The sequence below is a fragment of the Lichenostomus cassidix genome, chromosome 20, assembly GCF_008360975.1.
Source record: "Lichenostomus cassidix isolate B80296 chromosome 20, HeHo_3.0, whole genome shotgun sequence".
In the NCBI taxonomy this organism is placed as follows: domain Eukaryota; kingdom Metazoa; phylum Chordata; class Aves; order Passeriformes; family Meliphagidae; genus Lichenostomus; species Lichenostomus cassidix.
In genome coordinates, this window is record NC_139500.1 from 9,008,705 (window position 1) to 9,036,192 (window position 27,488).

Genomic DNA, 27,488 nt, shown 5'->3' on the forward strand with positions numbered 1-27,488 from the left:
GCCAGTGCCTCAGCACCCCCAGTGTAAAATAGCAGAGTCCAAAAATGCAGCCCAAATCAGCCTCATTGGCCCCTTGGCCAGGCCATGGGTCCATACCCAGCTCAGCTCGGAGCTCCCTGTGCTCCCACAAGCACAGAGCCCAAAGCAAACCCTGCCCAAGGGGCCACAGTGTCTCAGCGTCTGTGCCACACTGGCTCCCTCCACCCTGGGGTGGCACAGAGCAAAGATTTTCCCAAAGCATGTCTGGGTCCTGGGCACAGGAGACGCTGCAAAAGCCAGAGGCCCCACTTCTGACACAGAGGTACCTCTGTGGCCCTGCAGCCCAGCTGAAAGGAGACAGACAAGTCATACAAATCTTCAGGCTGTTTATTGTCAGCATAGAAATCTCTTTATATAAAAGAAGAGTTTAAAAACAGCACTGCCCTGCTTTCAGAATTAAATACACATATATATATACACACACACATAGATATTGATAGAAAGAATAATTGCCATTCTGCTATGTGATTATAAAACCAAACAAGATTAATACCAATCTCCAAACTACTCTGCCAAACCAGTGCAAGGGGATCTAAGAATTCCTGCCTTCCACCTTTCCTTGGGAGCCCGGCTAGAAATCAGTCTGGGCATGAGGCATCCTCCTGCTGCCTGCACTGCCCAGCCCTCCTTGACCCACCATTTGGTAACAGATGCTGAGACAACTGAAGCTCTTGGTGTGCCACCACTGTAGGTTTGTTCTCTTGCAAACCAGCCTGCCAGGCTCTGGGGCAGCTGTGCCATCCAAGTCACTCTGGGGGACACCAGGTGTCATGTCTGTCCAGTGACCAGCCTGCCCACACAGCTGTTCCCCCTCAGCCCAGACCTACCAATGAATGGCAACTGAACCCCTTGGTTTCACAGCAGGGGCTTTGCTCAAATTCTTTTTTGTTTGTTTTTAAGAATTTTTGTTTTTAAATACAATCCATGCCTCCCTGGGGATTTTGCAATACAAAAACAAACACTGATGCTTTATGATAACCTAGCAATAACAATGTCATGTAGCTACTGTACATCCCCATGCCCCGCCGAGCATTGCAGCCTTCTGCCAGGATCACTTCTTGTTGGCAATCTGCTTTTCCAAGTCTTCAAGTCTGGCCGTCATCTGAGCAAGTGAATGTGCTAAGGAAACAGCATGAGCCAGACAGTCTGCTGGGCAAAGGGCTTTATCCCCTTAAAGGAGCCTAAAATTTTCCCTGCTCTCATTTATCCATCCCTCCCTCCCCCATGTGTGCTCTGTCCTCAGCTGTCCTGCACCCTGACAAGTCCAGGCATCACCCCAAAGGATATTTTTCTCAGTGAGGCTCTGCAGGATGGCCACGGTGTTCGTCTGGAACTGCACCAGCGCCTCGCACTCGCACGGGCTGCGGATCTCCGTCTCCCCTTTGCCCTCCTCTGTGACAGTGTTTGGCTGCAGTCAGAGCCATGGCCCCACAGTGCCTGGCTGTCCCTTGCTCCCACACAAATCCCGTGTCCCTCCAGCCACCCACGGAGGCTGAGCCTGAGCCTCAGGGCTCTCCTCACCATTCTGCCCGCTTTTTCAGCCTCTCTGCTTTCTGCCAGGCCTTTCCTAGCTTGGGGTCAAGTCCCCTGATGTGGCCAGGAGCACCCACCTGGGCAGATATTCAGTGAGAAGTTCTCCACAAGGTGGGTCATGGTGGTGAAGTCTGCTGAGTAGGAGAAGTGCTGCTCCACTGGCTCGGAGGCAATCGCTCTCAGCTCCTCTTCCACAGCTTTTCCAACACCCACGGCAAACATGACAATCCCTGCATGGTAAGGACAGATCCTGAGCACTGCGCTGGCCACCCCGCAGCAAGCAGCCCAAGCCCAGAGGGAGCAAAGCCGAGGATGCAGGATTTTTTCTGGGCTTCCCAAATACACAGCAGGAATTGGGGAAGGCCAGGCAGGAGCATGGCAGCACTGTGGTGGTGCAGGCTGCTGTATGAAGGATGCTGCTCAGAGCACCCTGTGACCACAACAGAGCATGTCTGCTCTGGGATGCAGCTCCCCAAGGCTGGATGCTGCAGCTTCTCCCTGAGACAGCCACTCCAAAGAACCATCCCAGGATGCCCAAAGCACTGGAATGTGGTGTTCCCACCCTCACACCTGATTCCTTTGCTCTCCTGGCCCATTCGGAGATGTCATCCTGGGAGCGTCCATCTGTGAAGACGAGCCCGATCCTGGGGATGTTGTGGGAGAGAGGCCTGGCACCTTCCAGCTCGGAGAAGCTGTGCTCCACCATGTGCTTGAGGGCAAGGCCTGTCATGGTGCCTTTCTCCATGTACTCCACATCCATCACTGCCTTCTTGATCTCATCCGCACTGTGGTACTTGTTGAGGGGGAACTCAGTGCGCACGCGGCTGGAGTACTGCACCAATCCCACCCGTGTGCCATGGGGGGACACCTCCAGCAGGTCCACGATGCGGTTCACAAACTGCTTCACCAGCTCAAAGTTTTGGGGCCGGACACTCTTGGAACCGTCAATCACCATCACCAGGTCAACATGGCCAGCTCCACACTCTGCAGGCACAAGGGGAAGGTGAGAGAGGACCAGCCTGGCCATGGGCACTGTCAGAGTGGGGCTGGGGTTGAGCTTTGGGGCTTCAGGATACTGTGGGAGCACCCTGAAACTGCAGCCAGGAAGGAGGGCCTACCAGGCCCACGGCATTCAGCCAAAAACCTCCACTGACACCCCAATACCCAATGAAAGTCTTTCCTGGATTTCTCTCTTCCTGAATCTTTCCTCAAGGACATTTCCTCTGGGCCGCATCTCTGAGGACACAAGCATCCATCCCCTGGCAGCAACCACAGTACTCCCCTAGCCACAGCCAGCTCTCCACCCTCTTTCAGCCTAGCTTGGAGTCCCAAGTGGGAACAGAACCCCCCAGCCCAGTTTCAGCTGAGCCCCCTCCAGGAGCACAGAACCCAGACGAGGAGAATATCAACAGCTATGTCCCAGTACTCACTGCTGCATGTCTTGCCATCAGCCTGGAGCTGCTGGCCCTCAGGGCAAACGCAGTGGTAGGAGCCCTCTGTGCTCACACACTTGAACTCACAGCCGTGATCCACCCCGTTGCAGAGGTCAGTGGCTGGAAGACAAGCCAAGGGCATGGGATTGTCCCCATTCAGACAGGGTGGTCTGGGAACAGCCCTTCCCCTGGGGGCCTGGGCAGGGTATAAAGGCACATGCTGTACACGCAGCCTGTGCCGTGCAGTAGTCAGGACCTACCCCTGCAGGACTTGCTGTCAGGTTGGAGTGTGAAGCCGCTGCGGCAGCGGCAGTAGTGCCCGTTGGGGATGCTCACACACTCGTGCTGGCAGCTGTGGTTTCCAAAGCTGCAGTAATCAATCACTGGGGAGAGAAGGAGAGTGATGGCAGAAAGGAAAAGACAAGAGGAGAGAGAGAAGCAGAAGCAGAGGAAGAAGGGACAGGGAGGGAGACAGTCACTTACTGGTGCAGCTCCTCTTGTTCTGGCTGAGGTAGTAACCTGGCCGGCAGCGGCATGAGTATGACCCCCGCACGCTGACACAGTGGTGCTGACAGCCGTGTCTCCCATCTGCACACGCATCGATGGCTGCAGGGGAACAGGACACCCATCACCCTCGTGTCCCACCCTCCCTGGGGCAGCAGGGCAGGACTGCTCCAGGGCTTCGAAGCAGCTCCCAGCACCACGAAACAAGAAGGAGAAGTCCTGGTGTGGTGGTCAGACCAACTAACACAGCTTTGCACTAAAATCCAGAGAAAAAACACTGCGCACTTGGGTGCTGGGTTGTGAATCCTCTGGTACTCAGTGCCTGGACCCCCTCAGCTGACAGGCAGCTGGTTGTGCCCATTTAAGTCCCAAGTGTCCCATCTCAGAGAGGTGGCCAGGATTTAGCAATGCTGAATGTCTGCAGTCATTACAGACCCTAGAGGCAGTGGGCCCAGTGAATAGAGCACCCAGGCTGCTGCTGGCCTCTCTGGGTCCTCTGCCGTGTTCCAGCTTCCTTCCATGGGACCCATAACTGCAAGTTCCCTGTGAAAGTTCAGACAATAAAAAGGGTTTTTACGGGAACAGGTCTTTCCATCCACGTTGAGTTTGTAGCCTGGGTTGCACTCGCAGTAGAAGGAGCCAGGGGTGCTGATGCAGCTGTGCTGGCAGCCGTGCTCCCGCTCCATGCACATGTCCACCCCTGCAAGACAGAATGGCCATCAGAGTGGCCCAAGGCATGCCAGACACAAGAGGACCCCCGCTCTGGCACATGCCCTGTCCCTGAAACAGAAGCCAGTGTGACAACCTGCACAGCCCCAGCCCGCCTCAGTGCTCACCCACTGATTTCCAGTGCACAGACATGGACACTGTGCAGTGCCCTGTCCTGGCACCTCACTGGGGAGGTTGCTTCCCCATCCACACTGCTCCTGGCACGGGCAGTAACCCCAAGCAAACACCCTTCTGACAGGCTAGAGGTGACCTTCTAGCCTGGGTGAGGACTGCACACCAGGGTCCCCCCTTGCCACTCTGCAGCAGCTGCTCTCACCCACCGCAGAGCTTGTCCTGAAACTGCTTTGCAAACTGCTGGATGAGCTCAAAGGACTCCACCAGGAAGACGTGCTCCTCCAGCGGTGGTGAGGCCATGGCCCGCAGAGAGTTCATGTCTGCCCGCTGGATTCCCACGGCGTAGATCTCGATGCCAGCATTCCGAGCCTGGGTGGCCACCTCAGTGACACGGTCCTGGGGCCGCCCGTCCGTCACGATGATGGCGATGCGGGGGATCCTCTTGTGCAGAGGGCGCGCGCCCTCCTGCGTGGTGAAGGCCACGTTCATGGCATACTGGATGGCCAGTCCCGTCATGGTGCCCTGGGCCAGCGGGATGATGCTGTTGATAGCCCTCTCCATGTCTGCCCGCGTGAAGAAAGTCTTGAGGGAGAAGATGTTCTGCACCTGGCTGGAGTACTGGATCACCCCCACCCGCGTGGCGTTGGGGCCCACGTCCAGGTTGCCAATGATGTCCATCATGAACCGCCGCATGGTCTCGAACTCGAAGGGGCGCACGCTGCGGGAGCTGTCGATCACAAACACGATGTCCAGGGGACCTGTCCTGCACTTCAGTGCTAAGGGGAAGGCAAAGAGAAGGTTGAGTCCTGGGGCTGTCTGCAGGGAGCAGAGAGATCTCTGCCTGGTCACTGCGGGGTGCTCATGAGGGCTGAAGAGAGAAGGTTTGTGCAGCCCCCACAGACCCACACTTTCCCACTGCCCAGTAAATCCACAGAAGGTGGTGGCAGAGCAGAAGCAGAGCCAATGGGCTGGGGAGACATACCCTGGCTGTGGGTTGTTGTGGTTGTGGTTTTTTAAGGGCAGAAAACGAGACAGTAAAAAAGCAAAGCTAAGGGCACATACTTGGCGGAGATTGAGCCAAAGAGCCTCCCTTGGACATAAGGATGCTACTTCCAGTGCAAACTGGGAGAGTGTTTAGCAAGTGAAATGCCAATGAACATAATTTGCTTGGATTGTTTGCACCCAAGCCTGGGAGAATTGAGGAATCGTAAGGAAACACTTTGAGTCCCTTTGTGATGATGCCACTCTCAGTTGCTCTGAAGGTCTCTTGAGACATACCTGTTCCTTCCTCCATTTGGTGCCTTCACTGTTTTTAAACTAAAATTTAGATCCCACTGCCCTGGGAGGACAGAGGCTGGTACCTCTGGGTTTGCTTTGAGCCCTGCACCTGGAGACTCAAGCAAAGAGGAGGCTTCCCCTCACACCTATGCCTCCTGCTGAGGTCACAGCCCATGGGCAGGATGGTGACAAGTCCTGAGCTGGGCTGTGTCAAAAGTGAGAATGTGCCCAGAGCAGGCAGCACCAGAGCCACCATGCTGGGCCAGGCTCAGGCTCCCATCCACCAGGGCAGCACTGGGAAGTTTGGGTCCCACTACTGGAGGGATCCTCCATCCTCCTGGGGATGCTGTCAAAGAAGAGGCATCTCACACAGCAAACGTCACACAGCAAACTGTCCTCCGAGGGCTCCATTATCCTGATGTTCTCACTTCTCTCCCCTCCAGGCACTCCCCACCAGCCAGAGCTCACCTGCAGGTTTTGGTCTGGCTTCCAGTGCTGTCAGGAGAAGCAGAAGGAGAGGGGCAACAGGCAGGAGTTTCATCATGGCTCTGCAAGACCACACAGTTCCAGTGCTGGAAGGATGTGCTGCAGGGAGAAGACAAGGTGCAATCAGTGCTGAGGGTGGGCTGAGCCACAGGGCAACCTTCACCTGTGGTGGGTGTCCCCAGGCAGTGCCAAAACCCCTAAGCAGCAGCAGTTTTGACAGATCCATCCCCAAACTTCTCTGAACTCACATGGAATCTTCCCCGTTCCAAGGACTGGCAGTCTCAGCACAGCTCAATTTCATTACAGTAGCAACTCTCTGCCAAAAGGTCTGATTTTCTGCTCTGGGTGGAGCTGGCTACTGGACAAGCCTTATTCTCACTTGCAAACCAGGCAGATGGGATGTTCAGCCAAATGCTTTTTCCCTGACTGTGTGGCTGTTCTCTGCAGCCAGTGAAGAGTGGGAAAGCTGCACCCAGGGATGCAGAGCATCAGCCCTCCTGATACTCTTGCATGGGAAGAGAAGCCCCCAGGTGAAATGCCAGCACAGACAAAACCTGCTCAGAAGTCTCTCAAACCCACTGGCAAAGATAATTTTTCCAAGAAGTTCCATTCTCTGCCTGTTTCCAAACTCCCTTGGGAGAACAGAAGCCTCTGCAGGCAGAGGGTGTAAGGGTGCCTGTACAGGTGGGCTCATACCTCTACCCCCAGGCAGGTGCTGGGTGAAGCAGCATTGCCAACCTGCTGCTTTCCTTCACATCACCTCGGGGTCCCCACTACTCTGCAGCTCTCCCTGTCCTAAAGGTTTTTTCAAGGGATGCTCTGTCCCTCAACAGTTTTTTTATGTCTTTAAGGTGGGATCATACGGGAAAAAGATATTTAAACTTGTTACCCAAAACTTCAGTTTGAAACTTCTTTCCCTCCCTGCCCACCACTATGTTCCCTTGCCTTGCCTTGCCTTTCCTGGCTCCTGCAGAGACATGGATTTATTTAGTTTATTTTTATTCCAGCTCTGGTTGGAAACCGAAGGTGCTAGTGATGGAAATGCCACAGATAATGTGGCTCTCCCCAGGAGACATACAGTGCCAGGACTGGGCACAAATATTGGAGGGGTGCTTTTAAAAAAAACCACACAAAAATTCATTTTATTGGTAGTTATCAGCTGGTATTTATTTAGCCCCAGGAGGTCTCAGTTGTAATTCATCACCGGGGTTGCTGTTTAATTGCTCAGTGGTTACGTGCAGCCCTGAACACCACGTCTTTGATAGCAGGGACACTGATAATAGGTTTCACAGCTGCATCTTAAAACTGTCTCCAGACTCTGTGTTCACACCTGGAAAACTATATTAAAGAATTAGGAGAACAGAAAAGAGGTACAAGAGGAAACTGGGATCTAGAATACCCATCTCAAAGTGAGAGATGTGGCCTTTCCCTGGAGGTCAGCAATGTACCAGTCTGGGACCAGCCTGGGACACAGGGACTCGCAGCAGTGCCAGGAGCTCCTGCAGAACCATGCAGGGGAAGGGCCAGTGGGATCACCCTGGCTGAGGGGATGAGCAGGGACAGCAGCCTGACAGGTCTTTTCCAGGAAGCCATGGGGCAGAGGTGAACTTTGCTCTGTGGCCAGGATTACTCAGACACCTGTGTCTCCTCACCAAATGCATGCAGAGAGGCAAAAAGTCCCTCTTACCCTTGCTTCACTTCCCCAGTTATTTAGCTTCTTTCCTGGGAGAAAGCACTCACTAACCACTAAATATTTTTGGGGCAACTATGCCACCTAGAACATTTCTGCAGCTCTCTGCTCTCCACACTTCCCTGCTGTGGCAGGCTGCTATGGAGCCTGTGTCTCACAGCATCCAGAGAGCTTCAAAGACAGCCCAGAAGGAGGAATGAGCTGTCGGGCCAGGAACCAAGAAGGAGAAAACCAGTTCACGACTGATCTATTTTTAACAGCATCTCAGCTTTGGATGAAATCTTGGCTCTCCCCACAGATGGAAGGGCTGATGCTGCCTGGACAGGGCAGGGCATGGCAGCTCAGCCATATATCCAGTGCTGGTTCTGGCAGCAGAGACCAGGCTGGGACAGTGTCCTGGCCCCTGATTCAATGTGACGCCCAGCCCTGCCCCAGCAGCAAGGGGATGGGGAAGCAAAGATGATGCGACAGATGTCCCACGGTATCTCTCCCACCACCCCTCACTTGGCAATTTCCGTCACTTCCCTGGGGCTGACTTGCCTCCCTGAGGAGGGACTCCCCACACCCAGAGAGATCCCACACCACCCCCTCCAAGCCCATGCAGGAGTGGGAGGGAGATGGGTGGGAAGCGACCGGCTGGCAGGCAGGTGCTGCAAGGCAAGGCAAACACAGCGCCGGCTGCAAATCCAGAGACCTTGAGATAACACCGAGATATAAAGGAAAAAAGGTCCAGTCAGGGTGAGTGCTGCTGCCTGGGCTGGCTCAGCTGAACTCTGCAGATGAGCTGAGAGGGACACTTGAACCCTTTCTGACATTTCTGAGCGACACAAGGGCAGAAACAGTTATTGCTTTTCACTGCTGAAGGAGATGCTCAGTACATGGTGCAAGGAGGGTGACCAAGCAGAGAGCCACATGTAAGGACAGAAGGGTCACCTCCTCTCGACTCTCCTCGTGATCTCAGCCAAGAAGGAGACGGAGATGGATCCCCAGAGACAAACAGGTAAGCCAGCACACCTTCCCTGGGCACCTCCACTGGCAATGCTGCTCCCCAGGGCAATTGCATCCCTCCCTGCTCCACTACTTGTCCATCTGCTCTCCCTGCCAAGTGCTGAGTCTCAGGAAAAACAGCCGCTTCGGGTTTCAGCGTGGCCTCCTTGGCAGCTCTCTCCTGGCTACAGGTTAACAGAAATACTCTGAATATTGCCCTGCTGGTTCATCCAGATGGTGGCAGGTTGGACCTGGGCACATCCTCCCTTGGGCAAAGCCAAAGGACAGGGTATGGCAGGGAACAGGGTAAGGAATGCTGCCAGCTCCCTACCCTCCTTGCTGTTACAGAGATGGGGGTTTTCTGTACTGAACTGTAGAGTGGATGAAGCAGATGGAGAAAGGAGGGATGGCAGTGCATTCACAACCCAGGAAAAGCCCCAACTATAGTGTCATGAGGAAGAAAGCAGGTTGTGGACTAAGGTTATGGAGTCATGAGCCAGGTCACAGGTACAACCACATGCACATTTTCATACGTATTGGTACATCAACCTCTAGCTGAGATTTCTGTTTATAGCAAAAATCACAGGACTCCAGCCACCTGTCTGGGCTTGGCAGACCTTTGGCACATTGTGGGAGTAGCAGCATCTCTGCCCTGGCTGTAGACCCTGCAAGAAGCCAGGACAAGGGGCCACCATGTGTTGCAAAGAGTAGGGAACAGCAGAGAGCCTGTGAGTGAGCATGAGCCAAGCCAGAGGGCTGTCCCATGCAGCAGGGCTGTGCACAGGAGGAGGCACACACAACATGTCCAGGCACATATGGCAGGGTGCAAGGCACTGATGCCATATGTGGTACCTGCTAATAGCACCTATTTCTGTGCTGGAAGCCTTGGCTGATTGTAGAGCAGTCCTAGACATGATGTTGCTGAGATTCACCCTCCTCACCCATCTCTCCATGCACCCTCCTGGGCTCTGCAGAGCTTTTCTTTGTGGACACCTAACCAGGCAGTTTTGGGAGGCTGAAATTCAACTCCCACATCAGTGTTATTTGATGAAAGTGTCAAAAAACCCAATAAAAATATGGCCAGGAAGTCCCAACCCTGAGTCCTTTTGCTTAGGACACCTGAGTTCTGCCAGGACAACCGCAGAAAGAAAGCAAGAGCATCCTCAAGCTAGAGGATGTGGAGAAAAATTGTGATGTCCTCAGCAAGACAGCAAGTCATCATCCTTCAGGTCCATGCCTGAGAGGAAGGCTGCCCAAAAATGCATGTGGGACCAAGAGAGGAAGACTGATGTGTGTCTTGCCCCAAGGGGACAATGGAGCAACCAAAGCTACCTGGAGAGATGCAGACAATTTACATCATCCTAGAGGCACCTCTCAATGCCAAACTTTGCTGTAGAACTATGGATGAATTGCTGGCACATTGTCCATGTATTTGCAAGACCTGCAAGCAGTGTGAAAGGATGAGGCCTGAGACAGCTGTGGAGCTGGATCCACCCTCTCCTGGAGGGTTGCTCAAAGGTTGGTTTCTCCCAACATAATCCCCAGTCTCAAGGTGCTCTCTGCCTGCATGTGCTCAGCTCTCAGTTCTACCTCTGCTGCCCACGAGCACTGAATCCACCATCAGGACCATTTCACAGGCAGTATTGACCTTACACTCAGTCACAGCTCCAAAATCTTAATGCTCATCCCCCACAGCAGCTGGGTGACAAGTGGCTAATCCCACCAGAGAAGACAGCAGTGCAGTTTTCAGAGCAAGGAAGAGCACAAGCACATCAAGACCAGGGAAATGGCATAAATTTCAACCCAAAAGGATTTTCCCCCCTTAAAGGACTGATGTGCTTGGTTTTTCCCAAACACATGTGGGAGAACCAGAGCAGACTCTTTCCAGGACACTGCAGTGCTCTCCAGTTACAACACCATGGCAGCTTTACTGGGCCAAGTGCCACCTGGAAGGACATGTTGTTTGAATAACAAGGCTGTATTTCTTGAACAGCACATTAAGGCTCCAAACCCAACAGGAGCAAATCAGCAGGAGTGCTGTAACAGGAAAACCTTGCTGGATGCAGAAGGAACTTCTCTTTCACTCCAATTGCTCCCCACAAAAGACTATTCCCCATTTTATGGGACCTGCTCATGTATATTCACAGGGAGGGCAGGAGGAAGATGGGTTTCTTGACCAGGTCCATTTTCAGGTTGAGTAACAGATGTCTTTGACTGACAACTCATGGACTCATGCAAGTCCTGACAGGTTTATACTGTGACATGACTTTTGAAGTCCCCTTGGGAGGGAAATACTTGATCTAGCAATGGACAGAGCATTCCCCTCTAGATGTTCTCCACAACAGCACATGGGGTCTTTCTCTGCCATCAGTCTATCTCCAAAAAACCTCCCAGTGCTCTGCAACTCACCTGGCAGGAAAGCCTCTTGCCCGGACAGCCCTGCACTGAAACAGGCTGTACCTGGGCTGCTTCAGAAACAGCTGCCATGAATAAAAGCCACATTCACTTGCAAATTAAAATGTTAAAGATCTAGCCAAGAGGAAAACACATCTGCCAAATCTCCTTGTTCAGCTAATCATGCCAGAGATGGCTCCTGTTTCAGGACTGCTGGTGCCATTTCTCTGTTCCTCTCTGTCCCACTCAAGACCTTTAGGCTACACTTGTCCCCTGAGCTGCACAGCACACAAACTCAACTCATCTCCTAACTACTATTTTAAACAAAACTGGAGAGATCTTGGAATACTTGGATTTTGATGAAGAGCGATCCACAGGGGACAGATCCACCTTACTGACTCTCTTTAAAAAGCAAATGCTCTTCTGCAAACAGGTCCTTGGAGGACAGCTGAGCTGGGCCAAGAGACTTCAAACTTTGGAGAGAAGGATGCCCAGGCCATCCAGAAGCTGACGCAGCAATCCACTGCCCGAGTTCTTGTTTTGGGAGGAAGGTGTTAGAGAGCACTTTTTTCCCCAGAAATATGCATGTTCAACCACAAAGAAAAAGAATAACAGCCCAGATCAGCTATTGGGCTGTTCGTCAGCTGAGTTCCAGATGCAGCAGAGATGGTATGAGATTGATGGTTACTAGCAGGACATCTGTCTCCCAAATCTGCTGGGACCACTATCCCCAGCTGACCTCCAGGAATTTTACATGGCACAGACAACCACAGAGACCGCCTGCTATTCCAGCCCCGCAATCATAGATTCATTGCCTGACCTCCTTCTCTAAATCTTTATATCATATTTCTCACTCCAGAGATGTGACTCAATGTGTTGGCATAAGAAAACACGCCAGGAGAATATTCTTGTGCCTCTCCCCTTTATCCTACCCATCCTGCTATGTGTTTAATTGAAATAGCAGAAAGCAAAGAGTGTTTGGCAACTGCAGAAAGGCACACGGGAACTTTTTGTCCCTCCTCAGAACAGAAAAGCAAGCTTTGTGTAGATACTTTTCACAGGGAGAACCTCAAGCCTTTCCTTCCACAAAGGTAGCACAGAAAATGTCTCACACCTAACTTCACAGGTTCCACATCCCTCTGGCAGCAGGAGAACTGCTGTCCTGGGACTGGGATGCTGTCACCCCGTAGGAGATGCACCAGAGAGGAGCTCCACACAGTGGGCTGTGGCCTCCCTTCTGCCCACACTGAAGAGCAGGTAACACTTTGGGGAAGCCATGCAAGTCCAGCTGCAGGAGTAGGAGCTGTGAATTCCCAAAGGCAGTGTTTTTCCATTTGTGCACCCTAATTTTCCAACCCAGACACAGACTCTTGTACACTGGGTTACCTCTGCTGTCAACAGATCTGCTCCCACTGGCTCCTGCCATAGACCATGGACTCCTATGGGTCCGCAGAATACACTCAAAGACTCCTGAACTTACACATTGGCAAAGCAGCACAACACAGCCCAGAGACCGAAAAGCTGAAGTCTGGAGAGGAACCGAGTTACTGCCACCTCTCTACAAGGGATAACAGCTGAGCCTTATGGATTTCCATTTTATGGTGGGCACCAGAGGGACCAGGCTATTGATGGATTCACATGTCCAAGCAGGAGCTTGCAAGGCAAGAGGATCAGACCTTGCACTCAATCAACTCAATACAACTCAGAAGAGTGCAGATAAAGAGACACAGGCAAAGGCAGAATGTTGGTGGGGAAGATGGATCCAGACTCCAGTAAAAAACACTAGGAAGGACAAGCTGTGTGAGAAATGCTTCAGACACAGGATAAGACACGGCAGGTCAAAGCATCCCACATTGAAACATTGCCATTGCTGTAAGCCAGTCTGTGGAGTCTCCTGAGCACACACCTATACTCTCTCCTGCTTTAACAGAGCTGGTTTAAATTCCTTTATATTTAGCCAAGACAGGGGAGAACCAAAGCCTTCTAAGAGCTTTGGTTCTACCTAAAGGTACATTTATGCTGTGAGTACCTACAGAGGGGAAACACTCACCAGCCCACAGCAGGTAACAGAGAGCACGGAGTCGGAGGTCCCTGTACCCAGCAGCTCAGTGGAGACTTCATGGCAGCTGCATGAGTTCCCAATGGGGCCCAAGTGCTCAATTTGCTACTGTTTGGGCCCAAAGTGGAGAAAACATGATTACTAAGAAGTAATGACAAGTGTCAGGAGCCACTCAGCCTCCTGGCTTGGCTGGAGGAGACATCTGGCACGAGAGGGCCCAAATGGTGCTGGGGGAATACTGACTTTTATAAGTTTCTTTATAAGCACCACTCCATCTATTTTTTTTTTCATGTTTTTTCTAGGTCCCATTTATTCCCTCATGGTAGGGGTTGTCTCTAAATCCCCCATGTGTGTAGATACAAACAATACTTATCTCCCCTCCATGTTTCAGCCCTATTCATCAGGCATTTGTAAATGGCATTTTATGAGTGCTGAGTTTTTAACAAGGCAGGCACGCTGCTCCAGAGCGAACAAAGGGGCCCCTATTGGAAACTTTAAAGATGTTTAAACAAAGACTTCTCTTTAAAACCTTTAACCCCTAATGCCAACCTCAAGGGAAACACTACGTTATGAGCAACCGGAGCACAAACATCTTCTGTGACCACAGATTGCCTACAACGGGCAGCCTTGTTGGCCACAGCCTCTCTGTTTGCTACGGCCGCCAACCAGGGCAGCTCCCGAGCCCAGCTCATACTGAGCACATACGGTTTCTTTAATTCTTCAACAACAAATGCAAGTTACAACTTCCACAAAAATCAACAACAGCTTTTTACAGTTGGATGCCGCAATAGCCTGTCTGCTTCGATGAAAAGTGTTGTTTTACTGCAAACACCAAGACCCGTCGCATGGTTTCCAGATGGGAATTTGCATTTCGGATGAGGCCGAATTTATCCATATCCTGGTGGCAAATACCTGGGCTGAGATCTGAAAGCAGATTTACATACACACACACACACACAAGCCTTTTGCTGATATCAACACCAATCTAATGAATTCCTGCGGAGATCACAAGAATCTGCTTGTGAAATGCAGTTTCTACTTGTTATTGAGAACCTGCACGCTCACTGCCTGTGAGTAATTGTTCCTGTCCTTGAAAAAAGGAAAAAAAATCTTTACTACAGAGGGTCCCACAGCAAGGGGTCCCAAAGGGAGAACTTCATAATAACTTTATAAATAACTTCATAAATAATCTGGGTTTAAGTGAAGCAAGAATCCTGTGAGATTAAGCAAAAGGGGCAAAGCCCTGTGCCTCCTCTCAGAGCTGGGGCTCAGAACAGGCCTCTCTCATGGACCCCTCTCCCTCAGTCCCACACATGTGGTGCCTTCCACTGACACAGGACAGTCCCGTTTCCCTGCCAGCCTCTTCAACCACACCAGTCCCCACTCTGCAGCCTGCATCCTGAATGGATTCAGCAGCTCTCTGCACCACAGCAAGGGCTGTCCCTGCAGAACAAGAGGCAAAACCCCAGCAGAGCACACACCACCACACCATGTATCCGCTCAGCTCCACTGATCTCACGAGTGAGTGTCCACACAAAGACGATGAGTGCACAATAATCTGATTTTCCAAACAAGTTTTCCCATGTAATTGCTTGGAACAGAAGTGCCCAAAGCTAATTTTATCCTGTGAAACAGTTGGAATGATAAGCCGAAGGTGGGTGATTGCTTGTGCAAACGAGTATGCACAGACCCAATTTTCCAGTCGTGCAGAAACAGTGCATAACAAACTCAGGGTACACTTCTGAGATTATCTTTCGGTAGGATCTCGATCTCCTGTTGCTCAGTACACCTTGCCCAGGTGTACCAGACTTTATGATTCTCTGCAAAGAGATCCTCGGTTGTATAAGCAGGGACCTGCCCAACAGGTAGGCAAAAGGTGAGCAGGGCAGTGAGCCATCCCCACAGCACGGAAGAGCTCAAATCCCTCGCACAGCACCGAGAGACCGAGCTGGTACCATGCCCCGACTGCCCGACCGAGCACTCCCCGGCACCGCTGCGGGGGCCAAGCCCGTACAGCCGGGGGTCGGGGAGCCTCCAGCCCACGGATGGGGGAAAATCCTTCGGGGCAAAGGCTCTGCTCTTCCCCTCCTCCCGGCTTTGCTTTCTGCTCCTGACGCCCAGGATCGCCTCTCCCCTTCCTGCCAGCCCCGCTCCAAGGAAAAGCCCCCTCGGAGGCTGCCAATCTCCGCGGCAGCGCTCGGCGCTGCGCACGGCCGCGCCGTGCCGGGCTGGGATCGGGACCTGGCTGGGATCGGGATCAGGACCGGGACCGGACTCACCCCCACCCTCCTAACCCTCTGCTCTCCTCTCCCTTCCCGCAGGGGCGGCGGTGCCCGCGGAGCCCCTCACTCACCCGTGCCGGCCGCGGAGCCGCTCCCCGCCGCGCTGCTGGCTCAGGTAAGCGGTGCGCGGTGCTGTGCGGTGCGGTGCGGCAGCAGCGGCGGGAGGCGGCGGAGCCCCGCCGGCATTTAACGGGGCGGGGGGAGCGGGGGGGCGGCGGGGCGGGCACGGCCCGGCCCCGGGGCAGCGCTGGGAGCGGGGGGGTCCAGCCGCCTGTCCCGGCGTGGGGGAACCGGGGGCTCCCAGCTGCCCCCGCCCCGCCGAGCTGCCCGTGCGGCTCCCCGCGGCCGCTGCGCGCAGGTGGAACCGGCGGCGGCACCGGGGCTGCGCGGCCCGGGACGGCCAGGAGCTCACCGGCGTGGCGGGCCCTGCTGCTTTTAGTCTTTTATTTTCCTTTTTTCTTTATTTTTCTCTATGTTTCATTTCCCCCCTTTATTTATCTTCATTTTATTTTTCTTTATTTTTTCTACTTTTGCTTTTTTCTTTGTTTTAAATTTTTTCTTTTCTTGATTCTTTTTTCTTTCTTTTTCTTAATTTTCTTTTCTTCTTCTTCTTTTTTTCTTTTTTTTTTTTTTTTTTTATTGTCTCTTCCCCTGCTGGGAGAGTGCACCTGGGAGCCCCATAAACTCAAAAGTTCATGGAAGAGGAACAGTCTAAGCCTAATATCCATTTGACCTACAGTGTCCTGGCAGTTTAGGAATCTCAGCAGGTAGTGGCTGCAGTGTGGGGAGATGAGTTTGCACCGGGAAACTGCAGAGCAGAGGTTGGAGGACTGTAGAGTCTCAGATTAAGCTTCCATCAAGAAGGTCAACTGATGTGCAATGGAGATCATCTGCAGAGGCTTCTTAGAAACCCTGGAATAGACCTTCCCAGTCATCGACCTCTTCCCAGCACTTAGATCAATCTACTGGTGGCAGGAACCACCTTTAGTGCTTTATAGGACTACGTTGTAGTGCTTTAACAGCACTTCCCTTCCTCTTTGAACACGAGGAACACAGAAAGGAGACTCCAGTAAATCACCCCCACTGTCTGAATTTTCTAGCAGATGTGCCAAAACTGCATTATCTAAATTGGGCATTTTTGGGGGTGTTGATGCTGCTGGGGTGCCCACCCTGGCTGGCCCCCACTCCCTGCAGAGCTCACTGCCACAGGCTTTTTGTGCTTCCTGCTCTCGGCCGCTGTTTGCCCTTGGTGTGGTTGATAAATCCCCCAGGCCCAGAAAAGGCTGAATTTCACTTGTGTGTGCAGTGAGCAAAATACAGGATTTATAAATACCCATGCATACACGAGGGCTGTGGGTTGGGTTGGTCTGGATTAAAGGAGGTATTGAAAAATGAGGGAAGCCAGAAACTGCAGGCTTCTCATTTCTGTGATTTCTAATGGCTTTTCCTTTTGCATAAACATTGCATTGACTCCATACCCAAGAGCACTGCAGGCGTTTTCTCCCCTGCTCTGCACAAAATATAACCCAGACCTCTAAAATGGATATTTTTTATTAGGATGTTTGGTTTCCCCAAGCTGAGGGAAGAACAATTGCCCTCTGTGGCAGCAAGTCCCCAGCAAGCTTCAGGGCAGCCGAGTCCTGAGTGAGGCAAGCGGCAGCTCTTTTTTTGGGGGGTGAAAGCAGCAAATGAAATCTCTGCACTTTAATTCAGTGCTACCTGCACTTGGGGACACTGTTACTGTGAGTTACAGTTCTTGTATAAAGAGTTGATTTGAAGACCCAGTTTCTAAACAATAGCTGCTGGGATAGTATTTTGGTCTCTAGAGTCGGGTACTTTCATTCCCAGGGGACCAAATATATCAGATCCTTTCCTCAACAGACTGAGCTGGTGAAGCTCATTGAACTGAAAAGGAGCAGGGCAGAGGGCAGTTTGCTTCTCCCAGTGCTTGTAAAGTGCTTTTTCTGCTCCTGTGGTTGCCCAAGGGTGCACACACAGAAGGTGATGTGAGGATCAGGATATGTCCCACCCAGGGAGCAGCATTTCCCAGCTGGAGGCAGGACAGAGCACTGAGCAATACCTCCAAACACTTGCTGCTGGGAAGGAGAGGGATAATTTTCAGCTGTGGTGTTAAACATCAGCTCTCCTAAAATCAGCAATGGGTCTGTGGGGTCCAACTCTACCAAAGCCTCACGGCGCCTGCCTGGGTTCCCTGCATGCCCACATGAAACAGCCCTTTTCAAGGTGGTCCAGCTGTGTGTCTCCTGTGGATAGCACACAGAGCACTCCTCCTTTTCTGCTTCATTTCCCATGGGAGAGGGCACAGCGACATGGTCAGGGCTTGCAAATCCCCCAGGGTACCCTGGGTCTTTCCCACCTCAAGCAGCAGGGCAGAGCCACCCTAAAGATGCACCACAAACGTGTTCACACCCTCTCCTGAGGCACATCCTGACCTGAAGCAAAGGAAAAGCCTCGCAAGTGATGCCAGGCTGAGCAGGGATGGGGGAAGGCTTACAGAAGTCAGTGTAGGAGAAAGGTGGTGGATCCCCCCTCGCTCCCCCACCTTCCTCTACATAATGCCCAACTGTGTGGAGAGCAGCCGAGCCCCGGCCAAGACCTCAGGCTCTGAAAAGGCGGCTTTTAGTGAGAGCTGTAAGAGCCCAGCCCGTGTGGTGCTGCTAACATGACACTGAACTAACACTGCACTACAACCAAAGCATTTTAATAATTTAATATAATAAATGTCAGAAGGAGTGAATAATTCTCTGTAACCCTGAGGAGGTTGTAGGTGCCAGAAGGAGCCAAGTGGGTATATTGAGCTGCTTTAGCAATAGCCCTTTGACTCTCTGAAGATAAATTTAAACCAGATGATGGATGCTGGGTGGTCGCCTCTGTGGGCAGAATGGCAAGCACTGTTCAGAAGTGTGTCACTGACACAATTTAGCCCCAAAATTTGGAAGGCAATGGCTGCAAAGGATGGACAAAGAAAAGAAAGCCAAGTTTCTAGGTAATTGTTCCTCCAGCTGGACATCAAGTCTGAAGAGCTACAGTCTGTTTACCTGCCTTTGACATGCACATTCCCACTTTAAGCAGTAAGTATCATGTGGGTAATTGTTCCAGAAGGCTCTTTAATAAGCTCCAGGCAGTAACCCACGTGCCTCTGGAATTCCATACAGATGGCAGCGAGCAGTGATACCTGCACAAGCCTGGCCCTGCCCTGAGCCAGTGCTGTGGGAGGCTCTGCAGAGCAGGCATTGCAGCTGGCCACGCTGTCAGCACACATCTTAATCCACAGGTTTTGGCAATTTGCTCCTGAACACTCCCTGCCACTGTCTGGCTTCGGTACCAGGCTGTTCCATACTCTGCTAAGGGGTTAATGGCAGAGGAGGCCCACAAGAAGACCCCAAGCTATATGGATGGGCACTGGTGGCTGCGTTGGTGACACTAACAGGGATGGAGCATGTGACTCTGCAGCTGAGACACAAGGACCCAAGGCTATACTCCTAATTTTACACAGCACACTGCATGATGAGACTCACCAGGAAAAAATTCACACACCCAGCCTGGTTCTTCCCTGCTATGTGCCTGTTGTCTCTGACAAACTGAGGGTGAAATGCTACTGAACGGAGCCAGCAAGTTTCAGTACTCATTTAACACTGTGTTGTATTAGTGTAAAAGAGGATCCAGGGTCATGCTAGTGTCCTTGATACACTTCCACATTTATCCCAATCATAATCAGTTGTTCTGGGGAAAAAAAACAAAAAACAAAAAACAACCAAACAACAACAAAAAAAAACCCCAACCAACCAAACAAAACAATTTAAAGAAAAAACCCAAAACAAACCCAACGTTTTGCAGAGAGATTCCCAAATAGTGCTTTTATATGAAGGGAAAAATAGCAAAGGCGGATCAAAGCTGAAATCACACCATTGCTTGGCAGCAGAGGAGTGAAACAGCTGAAGATTGCCATTATGGAAAAAGATTAAATAACTTTCTTATGGGATCTCTTCGACTGTGTAAAAATACAAATTTTTCATTGGCTAGAAAGGCTGGAGTGCAGCTTTTCAGCAAGACTAAGTAACCCACCCTGAAGTGGACACTGGTGGGATATTGGTCAATAAAGCTCTGCTTCAGTGTGCTGGAGCAGCAGTCTCCCAGCACCACCATGAAGGGTGGGAGGGAGCAGGTACAGCCTTGGCAAAGGAGCTTCTCCTGCCTTGCTGTGAGAGCTGTGGGGTGAGCCAGGGCTGAGCCCAGAGCCCTGTGCTGGCAGCAGCTCCTGGGCTGCCACCAGAGCAGAGCTGGGTGGCAGCCTGTGCTCTGCAGTCAGGAATGGCCATAAAACATTCATTTTCCAGGCACAGAGTAGCAGTTAATGCTGTGGGTGACACTGACACTGGCACTGGCTGTAAATCTGACTCTGGCAGAGCTGTGTTGATTTATGTTTACTGGTGATCCAGCTAACACATCTAGGATAAAGAACTGGGGACAAGGAGGGCAGTAGATTATATCGCCCGTCTAGTAACCAGACAGAACACATCTGTGCAGTGCAATGTGTCAGGTCCCCATGGCACTGCTCAGAGAAGACTCTAGGTAAATATTTGCTTGCATGGAACATGTGTTTGTCATCCACGTAGAACAGGAGACCATCAGCTCCATCCAAAGGTGAGAATGCTGGAAGTGAAATGAAATTTGTTTAAAGTGAATTATGATGTGGGTGCTAAAAGCTGTAAGGGGCAAGGCCTTTTTAAAATAGGTGTTGCACTGGGAAGAACAGAGTTGGCAGGCAAACTCTTCTAGAAAGTTGCCTGGGAGGACTGCTTGCAGCTTCTCTCCCTGGGAGCTTGCCCTGGCCTCTGAGTCCAGAGGAGCTCACCACCAGGAGCCTGTCTCAGAGTGGTGACAGCACCAGAATCACCTCTCTTCACACACCTGATTGTGTATGCCCGCAGCTGTTTTTGCCCTCTCTGTTTCTAGCCCATTTAAGAGGAAGAGAGACTGTGTTTAATGGGAATGCTCCCCTGCACAGCTCTTGCAAGTTTCTCCTTGCATGGCTGTGGCTGATGCCCCCCATCGTCACCCCTTCTGCTCTAAGTCATCCCCCAAAACTGCCCACAGCCCCCCAACACTCTCCCAGTTACTCTGCAGTGTGTTTTCTGCTGTGGCTGGGGCTTCACAGCCTTCTCTGGCCACTGCTTTATCTCTGTCTCTGATAGGAGAGTCAAGATCCTCTCATAACCAGCCAGGTTGGGTCCCCTTGGTAAGAGCAATTTCTTGAGTGTTCCCAGTGGCCACATGCCAAAAATTGACAGATGTGCCAAGTAGAGACTCCTGCACAGACATCTCCCCTTCCTTCTCTTCTGGTTTCATGTTATCCAATCAACACCCAACCTGCTGAGTTAGAAGAGTTAAATGCCAGGTGCATGGGAACTCCTTCCAGTTAATAGAGCAGAAACAATCAGCAGAACCACCTACTTCTTAAGTCTCAGAGAAAAATGCACCTATTTTCACCCAACAACCCTTGCAGAAGCCTATGAGCAGCTCCACATCACATGACAGCTCCCCAGCTGCACTCACAGCTCAGGAGCATTGCTTTCCAGCTCACCAAAAAGCAACAAGTACCTCAGGTGGAGAAACAAATTAATAATCAATTAGAGCACTGCTGCCATTGCACAGGGCTGTAAGTCTTAGAAATTACCTGTGTGTGTTTGCTGGCAAACTGATGTTTTATTCCATGGTTATTCCATTATCAAAACTTTGTATTTTTCAATGCCAGCGCCATTCATAGAGTAGCTGAGCTCCAGTGCTTTCTGATGGGAAAGCCTTTCCACCTTCCCCACCCCATCAGGCTGGACATGGAGGGAGCTCCTGGCTCCCTGCAGTGCTGGGCAGGAGTTCTCTGGTGCCATGGAGCCAGGAAGCTTCTGTCTTGCAGATCCAACCCATACCAAGCCAGCCTGCTCCGGGACAGCGTGCGGCGCTACCTGCAGCTGCCAGCAGACCAGACGGTGCTGATCCTACATGCCAAAGTGGCACAGAAGTCCTATGGCAATGAAAAAAGGTGGGAGATTTTTCCAGCTTCTCCAATAGTCACTTCCAAACCCTGCCACCTAAAGCTTCATTTCAGCCTTGCTGGATTTAGCTGACAAGAAATGTATTAGCCCTGACCTGCATCCTTCCCAGTTGGACATTCCCAGTGGCTAGGTTCCTTCCATGAAATGGTAAAGAAAGTCAAAGTAAATGAAGTAAAGATTTTATTCAAATCTTACTCTCCAAAAATCAAAGGATAATGTTTTAACTGCCCTGTAACTCTTGTCTTAAATTCTGCATGGCCACAGCTGGGTCTGGGGTGTTTCCATCAATGCCAATGGTCTCCAAAAAGCTGCTATTTTTGAAAATCCTTCCCACACTGCAAAAACACCTTGAGGTTCTGGCTTGAATCTCCAAAATTGCTACTCCTGGGCAGTGACGTCAGACTGCGGCACTGCAATATAATTAATCCTCCATTAATCCTTGTGATATAAATACTCCTCCGTTATTACCGAGTATGGAATAGCTATGAGGCGACAAGCTCAGCCTCCAAGGCGTAACCACCCAGACCCCAGCGACCCCAGGAGACAGCTCTGGGATGGGCTGGCTGTGCCTACAAAGTTCTCACCACATCCAGTCTCCTGCCAGGGGCTGCTGGTCCACAGGTAAAAATGTTATTTCAGGACTGAATCTTCCAGCCAGAAGGGAGCCTTCTCATCAGAGCTCTTTCCTCTGCTCCCGACCCTGTGCAAGGGATGAGCATGAAAATCAGATACCAGGTCTGGAAAGGGACAGAAAACCTGCACAGAGCTCCCAGGTTAAAGGTGCTGGTGCCATTTTCCTTCACACTGGGAGTCAGGGGCCCATGCTGTGGATGAGTTGTGTAAATAAACCTGTGCCCAGAACTTCTGGACTCCAAAATATCCAGCCCCTTGCACTGGTGTTTTCTCTGCTAGTGCTTTACCCAGTATCAATAGACGATGAATTTACACCATTCACACAAGTGCAAAGACAGTGGAAACCCAAATAAAACACAGGAAAATGGGTTTCCAAACTCCTGGCTATAGATTTATTTGCACTGGGCTCCAAAACTGATTGTGAATGCACACTCTGTTCCCAACCTGCTGAAATTCCCACATGGCAGTCAGGCAGAGGCAGGGGTCTAGTCCCTCTCTGTCATTGGGGGTGTGCCAGGGTCCCTGTCCTCCCATCCCAGGGCCATCCTGTCACTGGTGGGATCATAGCCACCAGTGGCACCACCAGATGTGGCAGCTGTTGAGGCTGGAATGAGGCAGTGCAGGGCAGAGGATCCCCAACCTCTCACTGAGGACCATGTGCCTTCTGGGATGCAGGGTTGCTCCTGGTGCTGGTGATCCCCAGTGAAGGTCTCTGCTCTCAGCACAGCCATCCTGCCACTCCTGAGCACCTTCTCAGGGTGCTGAAGGGCAGTGAAAAAATGCCCTCTTGTCTCTGCAGGTTTTTCTGCCCCCCACCTTGTGTTTACCTGAGCGGGCCGGGATGGAAGTTAAAGCAGGAGCAGATAAAAGGTAAGCACTGGGCAGCAGCCTCTCCTCCCTCCCTTCCTGCACCACAGTGAGTTGCCCTCTGCCTCTGCAAAGGGGAGAGTGACCCAGTTTATGTTGGTTTCAGCCCCCCAAACTCCTTTCCTGCTCAAGCCTGAGCTCTCTGCAGTCCAGACCCAGGGAGGGCCAGAGTTTGGCTATGCTCCACACCTGGTGAAGCTGAGTCTGTGCAGGGGCAGGAAGGTGCTTCTTGTCTCTTCCAGCCAGGGACCTGGGAGAGGCTGGATTTCGGGTGTGTGGGTACATGGGGCTGGACAGCATGGGCAGCAGCCTGATGGAGACCCAGAAGCTCAGCTTTGAGGAGCAGCCAGATGCAAAGGTAAAGCCAGTGGCTCTCTGGGGCTGTGGGGTTCCCTCTCATGCAGGGACTGGGCTGTCACCAGCATTGCCCCACAGCCTTGGATGTCACACCCTCCCCATCTTCAGGATGTCACAGTTCTTTCTTCCTAGCCATAACTCCCCACTCCCACTCTGCCAGCTTGTTGTGGTATGTGCAGCAGTCCAGGCAGCCCAAAGATCCCTGTCTTTCTCTGGAACCGTCTTTTCAGGTCAACAGCCCTGTGATGGGCAAAATCTGCACAGCTCCCTCAGCCCTGGTTCCTTCTCGCGATGAGCAGCACTGCTGCTTGTCACAAAATGAAAGCCTGGTCCTTCATTTGCAGATAAACAGCTAAAAAAAAAAAAAGCCCCAGTTGATCCCAGAGTTCAAAAGCTTCAGCAGAGCTTTGGAATCTTTTGATTGGAGGGGGAAAAAAGGAGAAAAAGCATTATCTGGGGTCCCCAAAGAGCATGGGGTCTGAGCCAGGCCAGGAGCCTCACAGAAAGAGCCTTTGTCTGCAGTGCTTGCCTTGCTGCTAAGGCACAGCATTTTGGCCAGCAAGGGGGAAACCATAAACTCAGGGTGATTTCTCATGTTATGTGGGATAAATCACATGTGAACATTCATTTCCATAAGGAATACTCTGCCCCCAGTGTAAATAAAGCCTCTGCTGATCCCCAGCTCTTCATTCCACCTGTAATAACATTTCTGGTCATTTCTCTCTCTAAATGAACCCGGGGCTCGTTGAAAGGGCGCTATTATGTCCTTGTGGGGCAGTGAGGAGGGTGAGGATGGCTGGTGGGGCTGGGCTGGAGCTGCTGGCAGCCCCTCTGTGCCCTTGGCAGGGGTTCAGCTGTGCCAAGGCCCTGTACATCTCGGACACAGACAAGCGCAAGCATTTCCGCCTGGTCCTGAAGCTGTTCTTCAGCAACGGGCAGGAGATTGGCACCTTCCACAGCAAACTCATCAAGGTCATCTCCAAACCCTCGCAGAAGAAGCAGTCGCTGAAGAACACAGACCGTGCGTATGGGAATGGCTCTGTGGGGTGGAAAGCGGGTGCCAGCCCAGGATGGGAAGCTCTCTGCTCACAGCTCTGGAGTAGTCCAGACTGGATCCAAAGCCCTTGGGAACTCCCAAAAAGAATGTATCTGGACATAGTGATGTCTCATTTCCAAAAGGTTCCACCATCACGAGGTGTAATGCCCTGATGCCAGTGTGCTCCCCACATCATGGGCCTCACCTGCACTCACACGGAGAGGAATGCAGTGGGGAGAGTGCTGGCTTCTGCCAGGCTGGGGACCCCAGGAACCAGGGCTTGTGCTCCCTGACTTGGCAGAGTCATCATTCACTCCTGGCAAGCACTAACCCAGCCACCTCTCCCCACAGTCTGCATCTCCTCGGGCTCCAAAGTGTCCCTCTTCAACCGGCTGCGCTCCCAGACTGTCAGCACCCGGTACCTGTCTGTGGAGGGGGGAGCCTTCATCGCCAGTGCCAGGCAGTGGGCAGCCTTCACCCTCCACCTCGGTAAGGACCCTGGCGGACACTGATGCCACCATGCCTCCAGCCCCGGCTCTCCCCTTCTGGAAGGCCAGTTCTTGTGGGCAAAAGGGGTGGGGATTAGGCTGGGAGTGCAGGAATCTGGCTCAGTCTCACCTCTGCCTGACATTCTTGCTGTGTCTCTTGTCGTTTCCCACTGGCTTTGAGGGCACAGGAGCAGCAAGAGCTCTACTGGTGTGGAGGCTCACAAATCCAAGCCAGTAACTTGCCTAGAAGAGGCCAGAGCCCAACAGTATTCCTGCCCACACTGCTTCCAGCGGTGTCCCTGCAAAGTACTGCATCCCTGCCCTGCTCTCCCGTGCTGAGCTCCCAGGGAATAGGGGTCTCTCCAAGCAGTTAGCATGTGCAGAGCAGAGAAAGCAGTGGGAGTACGGCCAGACCTGTGCCTAGCAAGGTTAAGCTGCTCCCAGCTGCTCGGGGTGGTGACTCTGCCTCTCTCCGGCCAGCCGACGAGCGCTGCACCCGGAGCGAGTTCCCCCTGCGGGAAGGGTACATCCGCTACGGCTCCGTGGTCCAGCTGGTCTGCACAGCCACCGGCGTCACCCTGCCGCCCCTGGTAAGCTCCCTCCCTGCGGGTGTGAGGCACACGGACCTGGCCGCTCCACGGCTCTGAGCGACGGTGCCACCCCGGGGTGCTGCCGCCCGCAGATCATCCGGAAGGTGATGAAGCAGTATGCCATGCTGGACGTGGACGAGCCCATCTCCCAGCTCCACAAGTGTGCCTTCCAGTTCCAAGGCAGTGACCGCATGTACCTGTGTCTCTCCTCGGAGAAAGTGATCCAGTTCCAGGTATGGCAGTGCAGGAGTGGGTGAGGATCCCCAAGGTGCTCCCTTATCACCTCTCCAAGTTCCTCTGTGTTGTGTCAGGCTGGGGAGTGTGTCACCATGAGGGGTCTTGCATCCAAATTAAAGTCAGAATCGTGGCAAAGCCATCTGCCAGCTTTGGTGGGGACATTGTCACTAAGGTCTTTGAAAAGGAATAACGATCCCCATTTCCCTGTGAGCGAAGCAGTCGCTTCCTGGAACCGAGACGCTGAGGGCAGAAGCCAGGCGTCCCAGCCCCGTTCCCCACCATCTCCACTGCAGTGTGTTTGGAGCTGTGACACCCTCTGCAGGCATCTCCCTGCCCGAAGGAAGCTAACCGGGAGCTACTGAATGATGGCTCGTGCTGGACCATCATCAGCACGGAGACAGTGGAATACACCTTCAGTGAGAGCCTGGCGTGCATCCGTGAGCCAGTCAGCCCCGTGCCGCTCATCGCTGCCCTGCAGGTAGGCACAGCCACGGGCTGTCCCCCTCTCAGTCACCTGCCTGCCTCGTGCCTCCTGCTCCTGAGCCCTTGCACCCCTGGGTGGCATCTCCCAGTTCTGGGATGCTGTGGGAATGAGATGCTCTGTGGGCAGAGCATCCTGTGGGAGAAGGAGTCTGGCTCACTCCACCACGTAACACTGCCACATGCTCTGCCTGTCACAGCTCACAGGTGGCGGGGATGTGGCCATGCTGGAGGTGCAGGGGGAGTATTTCCATGCGCACCTCAAGGTCTGGTTCGGAGATGTGGAAGCAGAGACAATGTACAGGTAACACAGATAAGGGGGCCGGGCAGCAGGCAAAGTGTGGTGGGCAAATCTGGGAAGGAGGTGGCTGCAGACTTTGGGGATGGGGCACTTGCACTGCCTGTCCAAGCACAGGCATTGCAAAGAGAGGCAGGGATGAGTCTGGTGCCTGCTCTCTGCTCTGGCTACAATCTTGGGATAGCCATGGGTGGGGGACAAGAGAGACTTCAGGGAGCTGCAAACAACCAAGCAATCCTGGCAGAGAGGAATGAAAGATGGGGGAGGAGAGAGGAAACTGGCTGGAGGTTTCATACTGAGCTTCATGATGGAGGAGAAGTGCCATCACTCACTGCTGGCTGCTCCTGTATAGGACCCTCCTCAGTTAATGCACATTTTCCTCTCGTGCACTGTTGCCAGGAGCCCCAAGTCCCTCGTGTGTGTCGTCCCTGATGTCTCTGCCTTTGGCAGTGACTGGAGGTGGCTGCGCTATCCCATCACAGTCCCACTGCTGCTGATCAGGGACGATGGCCTCATCTACTCCAGCTCGTTCACCTTCACCTACACCCCAGAGCAGAGCTGCATCCCAGGGCAGCAGGTCCTCTCAGATGTCCCCCAGGACTCAGACAAATTACTTGACAGCATCCATCAGGAGTTTACCAGGACCAACTTCCATCTCTTCATGCAGACATAGCAGGATGGGCAGGCAAAGTCTTATCCTCACTGCTGGCCCAGGGAAGGGGAGCAGCCCCGAGCCCTGCTGGGGGCCCACCCAGGGCTTGCAGTGGCCATAAAGGGTCCTCACCACTCTTTGAACACCCACCATGCTCCTATGACTTGCTGATTTATCTCTTTCTCATGGCAACATCTTACACTGCTGAGATCTCACATGAGAGCATCAATAAATCAGGCTTGAAGGAC

At 52.5% G+C, this 27,488-nt stretch overlaps 2 protein-coding genes across 3 annotated transcripts; one reads left to right on the plus strand and one right to left on the minus strand.

Annotated features, from left to right (window-relative positions):
• Nucleotides 1–705: 705 nt before the first annotated feature.
• MATN4 (matrilin 4) lies at nt 706–15,700 on the minus strand. The gene is made up of 11 exons (XM_085079096.1): nt 15,600–15,700; nt 6,099–6,215; nt 4,559–5,128; nt 4,087–4,209; nt 3,489–3,611; nt 3,266–3,388; nt 3,003–3,125; nt 2,143–2,556; nt 1,650–1,802; nt 1,327–1,431; nt 706–1,149 (listed from the first exon to the last, which is right to left on the minus strand). The coding sequence occupies exons 2-11, from the start codon at nt 6,172–6,174 to the stop codon at nt 1,091–1,093; spliced, it is 1,869 nt and encodes a 622-aa protein (XP_084935222.1). The 5' UTR covers nt 6,175–6,215; nt 15,600–15,700; the 3' UTR covers nt 706–1,090.
• On the plus strand, nt 7,918–27,488 carry RBPJL (recombination signal binding protein for immunoglobulin kappa J region like). 2 transcript variants are annotated; one of them, XM_085079095.1, is made up of 12 exons: nt 7,918–8,806; nt 15,568–15,643; nt 21,464–21,589; nt 23,035–23,105; nt 23,345–23,460; nt 24,306–24,480; nt 24,847–24,984; nt 25,464–25,573; nt 25,666–25,806; nt 26,133–26,288; nt 26,491–26,594; nt 26,988–27,488. In XM_085079095.1, the coding sequence occupies exons 1-12, from the start codon at nt 8,785–8,787 to the stop codon at nt 27,259–27,261; spliced, it is 1,509 nt and encodes a 502-aa protein (XP_084935221.1). In that variant the 5' UTR covers nt 7,918–8,784; the 3' UTR covers nt 27,262–27,488. The 2 variants fall into 2 exon arrangements, with proteins under 2 accessions (XP_084935221.1, XP_084935220.1); XM_085079094.1 differs by lacking the exons at nt 7,918–8,806; nt 15,568–15,643 and having other exon boundaries at nt 17,426–21,589.

What these genes read in the sequence shown, in the direction of transcription:
- MATN4 (XM_085079096.1), bottom strand. Translation starts at nt 6,174, where the DNA reads ATGATGAAACTCCTGCCTGTTGCCCCTCTCCTTCTGCTTCTCCTGACA. An exon ending in TGATGGCAAGACATGCAGCA is followed by an intron (nt 2,557 to 3,002) that starts GTGAGTACTGGG and finishes TTGTGCCTGCAG; the next exon opens with AGTGTGGAGCTGGCCATGTT. An exon ending in CAGGAGAGCAAAGGAATCAG is followed by an intron (nt 1,803 to 2,142) that starts GTGTGAGGGTGG and finishes CTTACCATGCAG; the next exon opens with GGATTGTCATGTTTGCCGTG.
- RBPJL (XM_085079094.1), top strand. Translation starts at nt 21,342, where the DNA reads ATGGGAAAGCCTTTCCACCTTCCCCACCCCATCAGGCTGGACATGGAG. An exon ending in AGCCTTCACCCTCCACCTCG is followed by an intron (nt 24,985 to 25,463) that starts GTAAGGACCCTG and finishes CTCTCCGGCCAG; the next exon opens with CCGACGAGCGCTGCACCCGG. An exon ending in GCGTCACCCTGCCGCCCCTG is followed by an intron (nt 25,574 to 25,665) that starts GTAAGCTCCCTC and finishes TGCCGCCCGCAG; the next exon opens with ATCATCCGGAAGGTGATGAA.